Source organism: Lycorma delicatula, chromosome 1 (genome assembly GCF_047948215.1).
Source record: "Lycorma delicatula isolate Av1 chromosome 1, ASM4794821v1, whole genome shotgun sequence".
In the NCBI taxonomy this organism is placed as follows: Eukaryota; Metazoa; Arthropoda; class Insecta; order Hemiptera; family Fulgoridae; genus Lycorma; species Lycorma delicatula.
Window position 1 is genome coordinate 226,551,064 of NC_134455.1, and position 12,147 is coordinate 226,563,210.

General features: G+C 30.6%; 1 protein-coding gene across 1 annotated transcript in view; it reads left to right on the forward strand.

Moving 5' to 3' along the window:
- LOC142329374 (pickpocket protein 28-like) overlaps window positions 1–12,147 on the forward strand; it is a 102,787-nt gene that overhangs the window by 64,366 nt on the left and 26,274 nt on the right. The window contains exons 6-7 of the mRNA XM_075373913.1: window positions 5,544–5,742; window positions 8,514–8,784. Of these exons, the coding sequence (XP_075230028.1) occupies window positions 5,544–5,742; window positions 8,514–8,784 (470 nt within the window). The remainder of the gene's footprint in view (window positions 1–5,543; window positions 5,743–8,513; window positions 8,785–12,147) is intronic.

Below are 12,147 nucleotides of genomic sequence, written 5' to 3' on the forward strand. Positions count from 1 at the left end.
TTTTATTGCCAGTTAACATTTATGAATTGGTTATTTGTGTGTGACTGATTCTGAGTCTGGTCAGTGCCAGTTGTTCTCAGTGAGTCAGTTTCACGTCGCTCTTCCATTTATTTGGAGAAGTTTATATTTGCATTTAATTTCATATTTAGTCTTCTCCACTGTTTTTCAGAAATTATCCGAAACTCTAGATGTTTCTGATAATGTTGGTTAGATGATTTTTTTTTAACAATTGCTACATATATAGGAATTATATCCATGTTCTCACAAATTTTCCTGAGTTACCTGCATTACCTGCATGGCCTGGAGTCAATACAAATACATATCACTGTCCCCATAATTTGAAACACACATAGTGCACAGGATGATTGCCGTAATCCTTAATATTCTTGTTCTGAATAACTGTTTGTGCACTTACGAGTCGAACATATAAGCTCCCTCTTCGCAGAAATGTTCTGTGCAGTGAAGTGATTGCTGTGTAGCAATGAGCTCTGCGTGTAAACACATGCCATGTCTGGCAGTTTCTATGAATGGGTTTCTCCATTTATGTATACAGATCATCCAACACTGAGTTCAGTTTTAGAACCATCAGAATAAGTATTTATATATTCTTCATAGCTACTGATGGTTGATGAAAATTTCTGTTGGAGTGATCACTACTGGTTTCTCTTTTATTTTTCCATAAGAGAAATCTAGTTTCAGTGGTTTTACCACTGGCAAAAGCTGTGGAGGTATTTCTTGGATAGAAATTGCTAACTTAGAGTAGAGCAATTCCATATTTCCATGTTAATTCATATTATCATATTCTGGCTGGTCTGGAATAGGTAGCATGATGTTCATATATGCAGCCAAAGGATTGTTATTAAAGGTTTTGTGCTTTATGTGAGTAGGAATGGCCCATATATTTTCTGCATATCTTAACAGTAAGAACTACTTTCTACACTGTAGTGGCATTATGCCAGCTTCTGACATTAAAATAGTTGCTGGGCTTATACGGAAAGCGCCAGTGACTTATCTGATTCCACTGTTATGTTTACATCTAACTTTCATAAGAGCAAGTTTCTTGTGGATGAATATACAATATATTCGTAATCAAGCCTCAATTAAAACAATTCTTTATATAGCCGCAGTAATATTTCTTTATCGTAGTCCCAATTTTTGTTTGATAAACATTTAATAATGTTTAGGGCTTTCTTTCATCTAACACTTCAATCCTGTATATCACTAAAAATTGTATGTTATCCTTGTACTGGATTGGATGATCATTCATGGGCAAAATAGAAGTACAGTGAGGAGTTCTCTTCCTACAGAAGCATGTATAGCACGTCTTTTCTTGTGAAAGTTTGAAATCATTATTTCTTTCATTAAGGACGTTTATTGCTCTTTGCAATTTATACTTCACCATGATTGTAGTGTTGCTGAGATATGAAATTATCAGATCGTCAATAAAAACCCTTTTGCTGATTTCCACTGGAATGGTTGATATCAATTTATTGATGGTCATCATGAACAAGGTACTGCTCAGTGATGAGCCTTGTGGTATACCATTCTCCAATCTTTTTTGTGATGAGTACTCATTGTAAACATGTACTTGAAAAATACTGTTGTTCATATAACTGCAAAGTAATGTTGCCGTGAATGCCCCATTCATGAAGCTGAATTATTTCATGATGCTAGGACATACTGAAAGCCTTCGGCAGGTCAAAAATGACTCCCACTCAGTGTTTCCTTGTAATTTAACTGTTGTATGCAGTACACTCTAAATTAATAATTTGGTCAGTAGTTGATTGGTACTGTAGAAATCCTGCTTGGTGTGACAATAAAAGACATTCTCTTTTTAAAATCCAAATGAGTCGATTACTTATCATTTTTTCAAAGATTTTTCCAATTGCACATGTCAAGGAAATCGAGTGGTAACCACTGTGATCAGTCAGATTTTTATATTTTTTGGAATTGGAACATGCTTTCTTCCACTGGGTACATTCCATCTCACTATAGTGAGATGGAATGTACCCACAGCATCTGATTATATAGTTCTAACAATCTAAGTTTTGCAGTGGTGCTTAGCTATCTGATCATGATGTAATGTTATTTTGTCTTCTTTGAACTGATTGGCTAATAATTTGGCAATTTCATTTGGAGGGTCTATAAGTCCATCTTCATATAGAAGGGATGTTGTGGGAGTATGGTTTTACCCCCACAGATAACCTTCACATTCTTCCAAACATCTGATGCAGTCATGTTTCTGTTAATGGGTGACATATATTGTTGTCAGAACAGTCTTTTAGAATCTGTCATAAGTTTTTTTTACATACCCCTTGTGTTTTTTAAAGGCAGTTAGATTCTCCAATGTTGGAAATTTCTTCAAAGCTTTGAACTATTTTATGTTAATTGTTATTGCTTCACCTATTTGTAGCATGAGGGGGGAAGCTGAACAATTAATCACATTATGTTGTTCTCCTTCCGACCAAAATTCAATAAGTAACATAAGAACAAGGTTTTTAAGGAGCTGATCTCTCTCTCTTTTTTCTGTTTAGCCTTTGCAACCACTGTAAGGTATTACTTCAGAGGATGAATGAGGATTATATTATGATTGTACATGAAGTCTAGTCTTGTACAGTCTCAGGTCGACCATTTCTGAGATGTGGGGTTAATTGAAACCACTCACCAATGAACATCGGTATTCATGATCTAGTGTTAAAATTACCATAAAAGTAACAGCCTTTATTAGGATCTTGAATCTTGGAACTCTCGACTTCGAAATCAGCTGATTTGGATCAACAGCTGGTTCAAGAACAGTGGTCGCAGCCTGAGCATGTGTTGCTGTTGTTTAAGGTTTACAGCTGTTTACAATATTTTTTGCTATAAAATAGCTGACTTGTAAAGTTATGACCTCCTGTACAGCTACTTTGTAGACATGACAGTTTCTTGAACAGCATAACTGCTGTCCTTTGCAGTTTACACAGGCAGGAGGATCCTTGCATGGTTCTTCTAATGAATCTCTTCAATACACACGCTATTTGCAGTCTCTTGCATCGAGCCATGGTATGGCTAAAATTCTGATATCTAAAGTATCTCATGTGTTGAGGCACAGAAACCTGTATATCCAAATGGTGTATTCCTGAGCGCAACCATTCCTTTTCATGTTCAGCCCTCAGCATTTTATTACTCCTTGGTTGACATCTTCTCTACAATTTCCTGTTCAGCACAATTGATCTCAACAGACTGTAACAATCTTTGAGGTATTGAAAGTGCTGTGAGGATCAACTCGTACAGTGAACTCCCCTATGTTCTTTAATTCAAGGATCTTCTGCGATTGGATATCATTGGTCGTCTCAATGAAAAGTCTGTTGTAGGTTTTTAGAATTTTCTTTACTATGCCTCCAGCACATTTACTTATTTCTTTATTTCACAAGCGATAAGAAAAGGACTTATCCTTGCAAAATTACCATCTCCTCTCATAATTACCAGATACTTTGGTCTGGGTAAACTGTTCTTGAAGACAGCTCTCTGCAAACTCCTCACCTCATTTTGTATTCTTCCTGACTCGTAACTCTTTTTTTTTTGTTTTGCTTCTGGCAACAGGCTGGCTTTAGACAAGGTTGTTTACCTGTACCCTCTGCCACATTAGGTTGTTGTTCAAATTTCTCGGCGATTAAATACGTTTTGTAACAAGGATAGCCAACAGGGTGTAACCCCACTTCAGGGCTAACAACTGTATTGGTCCAACCTGGTACTGCCCATGTATGTCCTGGCAGAAAGCAGATGTGCAATCTCTGCATTGACTCCAGCGCCATACTCACCAAGGCGTTCAGGGCTCCCATGTACCAACATACATGGGCACCTTAGCTACGTGCTTGCCATAGCGGGGATCATATGGACTTTAACAGTCCATTACATCTGCAATCACATCTACCCTGTCTGCCTCATTACCAGCCCTAAGATGGTGTGAATCCATTTTCAAAATCATTTTTAAATATTCATATCTGCAGATGACTGAAAAGAGAAGTCCTTACAGTAAAGTTTAGATGGAACTATGTCAAAACAAAATTAGCATTTTCAAGGAAAAAACTGGGAGCTCCGTTAGCCTGCTACGTATATAGTAGTTATGCACACCTATTGCCGCCCTGGTTGTGAAATGTAGGTGGTATGTTCTGGACTTGGAGATTATCTATCTCAGGACATTATTATTAAGCGTTATTAAGTATTTGATTTAATATAGTATTAACATTATAAATAATTTAGAAATGTTTAGAAAACATTAGAAACACTTTAAGATGAAATGCTTTAATATTTTTGGTATTTATCATTACTGAATTAACATTATTTAACATCATTTTGTCTGAATCTTATTATTATGAACCATAGTTTTTTGTGAGGGACTGCAGTTTTAAAAGTAATTATTATAAATTCTAACACAAATCTTACTATTATAGACCATACAAGTTATCAGGAGCTGCTGTAACTATTGGAAATCTATAGATCATGAATAAAAAATGTGTGTTGCGCTTGAGTTTTAAACTGTAAATTCATTCAGAAGCATTTTAAATTAAAGAGAAAAATAAATCACCTTAAAAAATTACTTTTATAGCTCTAAATTTGACTCAGTGAGCTTGTATTATATTTGTAATAATGCAACAGAAACTCCATTAACATAAAATCAATCGAGTAACATATTAGTTAATATCTGTATAATAATCATTTTATAACAGTATTTGCTGTTTTATTTTGTATATAATTTAATGAAATCTTTTGTTTTATATACAAATAATGAAACACTGCATGATGAAGAAATACCAATCCCATATTGAGAATTGATACCAAAAAGTCCTTAATGCGATATTACTTCTACTTGCTGCAAGCATTTCTTATTTCAGGAATAAAATATAATCTCTCAAATAGAATATATCTGAAATAATAATAATCTAAAATTACCCACAAATCATAGCACTCATATTTTCTAATTAAATACCATATATGTTGTTAGCATAATGCACAGTCTCCAACCTGAAAGATTCTGAAATTTTCTTTTATAGGTTTTCTTTCCATAGTCTATAAGAGCCAACTGTAAAACAATTAGCAACAGTAACAGAATCAGCCTGAATGCTTAGAATGACCTTTTTATTTCCTTTACTTAACATTTATTTTTATTTATCATACATTATCTATTTACTTGTATTTACCAGAAGCGGTTTCTACATCTGCCAACTGAACTTCTGGAAAATTATTAACTTCTCAGGTTTATTGATTATCAGAATAAAAATTAATTATTTATTATTATTATATTATAATAATGTATTATAATATATATAATATATTATATATATATATATATATATATATATATATATATATATATATATATATATATATATATATATATATAACTATAACTGAAATAAGAGGGGTATAAATATCAAATACAACATTATGAATGTGACTTCTTTTTCTTTTGTAGATTGACAGTAATTTATTAATGTCTGTGTGTATTTTTAGATTACAAAACAAAGTAACTAACTATATATGGTAAATATTGTTTATTCTAGCCTCAATTCAAAGTACTTGAAGACACTACCAAAGTCACTAAACTGGAATTTAGACAGTGGCTACACAGAAAACTCAAACTTAGAAACTTATCCTCGAAGAGCTTTAGGTTCAGGAAAGAGATCTGGATTAACCATACTGATGAGGGCATATAATAAAGACTTGGATTATTTATGTCGTGGAGCAGTTCAAGGTTTTAAGGTTTGTTAAAAAACCAGATGTATATTTAAACATATTTCTATTTTTCTTTACTGCAGATGTGTTTGTGGTTTACTTGTTTAATGTTATATACTATTAACAAACATACATACATTTAGTTACATACTATTACTATACATTTCATTGTAATTTCTAATACCTGGTCAATCATGAGCTCAGTCTCTAAATATATTTTTTCTAATTGTTTCACATGCTGGAATTTTTGCATCCAATTATCTTTATTAATTTCATTTATTTTAATTTTTACTAATTTTATACAATCACCCAATTTGAAAGTCACACTTTTATCAACATAATTCTTTGTATCAGCCTATATCATCTCAATTGGATTGAGATCAGGGTGATATAGTAGAAGCTGTAATACACTGTGATCCTTTTCAGCAAGTAAAATGTCTATTTATACATTTTAAATCTTGATATACTGAATGAAATTAATTTATACAGCTTTACTTTTAACAGTTTTTCACTGAATGGTATATTTTTTCAGTAAGCTATTCAATCATTTCACATTTCTTGATGGTTGATTTCGGTGCACCATTCAATTCTAGATTGATATGGTGAGTCATCAATGACTAACACTGTACAGCTGAATGATTCAGGATGAATTAACAGGTATTTACAGAAGAATTCGTTGACTAACTTTCCATCAGACATATGAAAAGACTTATATAATCAATGAAATATACAAACAAGAATATAAGTGTGCTAACAGGATTTATAAATGAGCAACTTGCAACTTTTTCTAAAGATTAGTTGTCACTCAATAAAAAAAGAAAAAAACAATATCCACTTCTATCAAACCAAACCAAAAAATAGTTTTCATTTATTAAACTCTGTACTTTCGCTTACAAGAAAGGTAATGTGTCTTACCATTTTATAAATAAATATCTGAATATTTCAAAGATTTTATTACTGATTTATTTAAAATAAAATGATTTTCTTTTACATAAAAACATAATTCTTTCCATGAATTTTTGAAATAATAGTAACTGATTACAGTAATATAAAACTGTAATTTTATGGATGTCCATATAACATGTACACAAATAATTTTCATAAACCCCTTTTTAATTGTGAATGAATTTAAAATTAATTTATATGTTTAGTATCTTTATGTATTTTATTATATTACATGTATTCATAAATTAAATTATTGATATGGATTTTAAATATTTCTACAATTTATTATTATTTGCGTAATTTCTGATGCTGTTCTGATCAAGATATTATTACCATGGTGTCCCTTCCTTTGATTCATTCCAGGCAAATACTGGTCCTTTCCTTTGTTTATGCATGGAGTAGCAAACCTACCAATTCCTACATAATCTATTAAGTACATTAAGTACTGATCAGAATAAAACATTTGTTTTATGAAAAAACTTAAATTGATTACTACATCAAATTATAAAAAAGAACTGCTTGACTTTGTAAAAATTAAAAATTGTCTGGTGGTTAATAGTAAGTATTTTTTGATTCCAAAATAGTTGCACTCTGGTGTCATTACACAAATAAATAAATAAATATATATATATATATATATATATATATATACATTTTACAATCTTGCAAGGACCAGTATTAATAATATAGATTATTAATATATATTAATAAATATATCTTTTTCAGTAAAAAATACAATGAAATTATATTCAACAATTAAACACTATTATTGAGTTGTTGGAAAAGAATTTTTAGTTTCATTAGCCAAAGATTTACAAAAACTGATGATAATACAAAGTTTCAATGAATTACATTCTAAAGCTGAGAAAAAATAATACAAATTAATTTTTTAAAGTGGAAGATAGACAAACTTCCATCCAAACTTATAAGAAATTCTACAAAAAGAAGCTAAGACAGGAAAAGTATACACTCATTCCTTGAACAGAAATATTGTCCATAAATTAAAATAAGAAAATACCAACTAAATTCAGAAGGTTTACAGATAACTAATGCTGATGAAAATCCTGATTATTTTGAAATACCTCACAATACAACAATTAATAAAAAAGAAGAGACATTATGTGTAATAAGGGCATGAAGAAATGAAAAGCAGATACATAAGTTGGTATTTACAGATTGAATGAAACTGACTCTTGATGAAATTTTAGTAACAAAAACTCTTCTAAAAGTTAGTTTAAAGTGTGTGATTGTTAAACACCAATAAAAAAGAGTTAGGTGGTCTTCAGCATTACTGAGGATTGGGCAAAGTGTTTGTGGGAATGAGAATCAATGAAATTTTCAAGAAGACATTTTTTATTTATTTAAGGGAGTTTCCAGGGGTAAAAGAGAATTGTTCCAGGAGGAATGGTGGCTGTGTTATAATTACTGGATGTGTCTGTCAATTGGGCCTTTGAAATTGATTTAAAACTGTTGTAAATGAATGATGATTAACAATCACAATTTAACCCCATCAGACCTGATTCTAATTTAATTTCTTTACATGAAAACAGCATTCTACATGCTGGTAAGTAAAATACAGTAAATTTTTAATTAATTATTAAATTAACAACTTTTCTTAACAATATACTTAGCCTGTGGGCTTAGTGGACATGTGTTATTTTTGTCAATAAAGAAATATCAAGTTTCATTATTTTTTTTATTTGATTTTTTTTTTTTTAAAGCCAATGTAATTTTTAAGAAGTACATGTTATACTAACAAATATTTGGTAAAAAATAAGTATGTGTAATAACTGAAATTTTATAGATAAATGCAATTTTAAGAGTTTTGAAAAAATTGTATTTCCTTTTCTTAGGTATTACTTCATAACCCTGCTGAGACGCCTAGAGTAGGGGAAAGGTATTTCAGAGCACCATTAAGTCAAGAAGTTGTGTTAGCTGTTAAACCTGATATGATGACTACAAGTCAAGCACTACTTGATTACAGTCCTGAACGACGACAATGTTTCTTTCCTCATGAACGGCAACTGGCATATTTCAAAGTCTACACCCAGCGTAACTGTGAACTTGAGTGTTTAACTAATTTCACTTTGAAGGAATGTGGATGTGTTTCATATTACATGCCTCGTAAGTTATTTATTATTTTTCTTTTCTTAATATCAGTCAGCTATTTTACATTACTATAATTTCATACTATTTCATATATTCATACTATTACTATACATTCCACTATAGTTTCCAATATCTGGTCAATCACAGGCTTAGTCTCTAAATATATTTTTTCTAATTGTTGCACATGCTGGCATTTTTACATCCAATCATCTTTATTAATTGCCTTTATTTTATGTTACACTAATTTTATACAATCATCCAATTTGAAAGTCACATTTTTATCAGCAACATAATTCTTTGTATCCGCTCATATTATTGCAGTAAGATTGAGCTCAAGGTGATACGGTAGAAGCTGAGCCTTTTCAGCAAGTGAAACATCTATTTTATACATTTTAAATCTTGATTTACTGACTGAAATTAATTTCTACAGCTCGTTCGGTACACCATTCAATTCCAGATTGCGATGTGGTATCGCAACAATTGCAATGTGTATCTACAACACTAAATGTTGTAGATTTTTTATGAGTTGATTTAACACCCATTTTTTATAATTTCTATAATTCATTCTACTGTGGTAATTGCAAAAGTTTTGTCCAGATTTGAAAATCAATAATATGTCTTTTACAAAACCATTTTCCCCACCAGTGTGAACCATAATTGCTCTTGGACCTTTAGAAATCGGTGCAAGTAACCCAGATATTTTGTTGGAATTGTTTGCCCAACAATATGGCCTTGTGTTTGTTGAATGCACGTACATTTTGTCCTTATAAATGACTCACGGTCCTTCAGCTCTGTATTTTTCTAATACCTGCATATATAGTATTCATTTATCCCGAATATCAATTTTCTCTATAAAAAATTTGCTATTATTACGTGTCTTTTTCCATTTGAACCCTAATTGTCTAATAACTTCTGGCAAAGTCCATTTTCCGCCCTTAAAGTCTATTTTGTTCTTTACCACTGTTAATAAACTTTTTATAGCAGACCATTGACCTTGCAAAACATGAAATTCATTTATAGTTCATGTAATAGCACATTTTTCAAAGTTTCAATTTCTATTTTCGGTTTATTTTTTGAACGTTTTTTTTTTGGGGGGGGATGGTAACATTAGCTACCTAATACTGCATTTTTGGGTCTTTTCTGTTTTTCCCCAAAATGGTTTTTTTTTATATTACATATTATATTTTATGTTTTTCTTCCTAATCAGACAACAAATGCAAAGAAATGATAAATGTAATCTAACCAAAACTTAATCTACACTCGCTAACCTTTTTTTTATTACTGTTCGTCGATTTTATTAAAACAAGGGTCTTTCAATGTAACTGAAAGAGATCCAGTATAAGCATTATGCTTATAATTATAACTATAATCTAACCAAACTTAACCTACACTCGCTTCGCGAGTTAAGTTAAGTTAGGTTAAGTTTGGTTAGATTATGTTTACTATAATCTCTCTGCAAATACCTCAAAATACTCACTGATTTGAAAAAAATATTTAAAATGTACTACGTAATGTATAAAAAAACCATTGTGGTGGAAAAACAGAAAAGACCCGCATTTTTTTTTACTTTCCTCCATTATTCGCGAAATACTACGGTGAGTAACTGCTGTTGCTTCAGCAATCTTTTCCTGGACTTTTATTACTAACCGTGGACCTTCTTTGGCGTCTTTTTTAATAAAAGAATAGACACTGAAAATGACTTTACAAATCTGACTGTAAAATTTTACGACCACCAATTTTCTTTCGAATTTTCATAACTACAAATGTAAAACTGGTAAGGATAAAACACTGATATACGTCCGTTACTATACAAATATGGATAATTTATATCAATAAATACAAATAATTAACAATATTCCTATCATAAAATAAAAATGAATGTGTAAAAACATATTCTTATAATAATTTTTAATAAAATCACATGATGATTTAACAATATTGACTGCTTTTTTTTATATTATACGGAATACATATCTGTTTATTTCATTAATTAAAATGTTTGTTTTAGTTGGTAAATGATTTGTTGGTAATTATTAAACGGATGACTCATACACACATTCAATTTTAAGAAACAAACCATTTATTGGAAGGAAGCAAAACCAAGCCCAATGATTAATATGTTTAAACTATTTCAAATGTTCATAGCTGGCAGTGAGACAGTCATGAATTTGTTTACAAAAACATTAATGCGTGCAAATTGATGCTTATAAAAAAATTTATGTAAGCAGCAAAAAATTTCAATATTTTCGATAACCGACCAATGAATGAATTTTTTAAAAGTTTTATAGTACAGTATAAAGAAATTACACATTTGTAACTCATGACAAATTTGCGTCATGGCACTGCACATGACGCATGTACAACCATTGTACTGTAGCTAATGTTTTTAACTTTCATTTAAAGTTTGAATTGATCTCGATGACATCAGACTGAAAACTGAGCAATCAGTGGTCCCCACTCCGATAAATGGTTTGGCCTGTTACTCTAAGTAGACGGGAAGTGCCTTGTTAGAACGGCTCCACTATACCTATCACAGTAAGCAGTGTTGTTAAGTAAACCATGAAATTTAGCCTAATATAAAGCGGCTTATATTCAAATTATGCTATTTTGTGCATTATCACTAATTTATTTGTTCCATTTTTTGTGACATAATTAATTAATTAATTGTAATCATCTAAAATTAAAAAAAAATTCTATCAGCCTACAGCTGTTTATTGCTTGATAAATAAATAATAAAGGAACTATCATTAATTATATTTTATAAAAAGATTGTCTGAAGATCTTACATCTCCTCCAGATCTAGTACTTATCTGATGACTTTCTTCTCTAATATAAAAATTCTTTCTAAATTTTGTTAAGATGATGATTCCCAAAACAGTATTGTAACTAAAAGATGATGTCTATGATAAACTGCTCTCATTAACTTATCATCATGCCAAGAATAACATCTTAGAGGAAAAATATTGGGTTATTTTTTGAAAACGTAAACTACATGGTAATTCCAAGAAAGATTGTAATAGTAAATTACTAATCCTAAGAAATTTACTTCTGATCACTGTTTTATACCATTATTAGTCATAATTAAAAATAGTCATCTCATTATTGAACTCTGCAATACTTCATCTAATACTTCAAAAAATTGGGAATGCTAATTTTTAACCTGCATTTTAATTTATTTCAAAGGATTGCTTTCTACTTCTAATTATGAACTAAACCAGTCATTGGCAACATCTGTCCCAACCTTTCCAAAATTTTGTTGTAGGAAACATAAATAAATAGTAAAAATGTTGTTTCAGTTTTAAAAAAATTATTGATATTGCTTTTTATCCCTCATCTTTACTTTTCATAAGAAAAGTGAAGTTTTTGTAAATTTCCTTT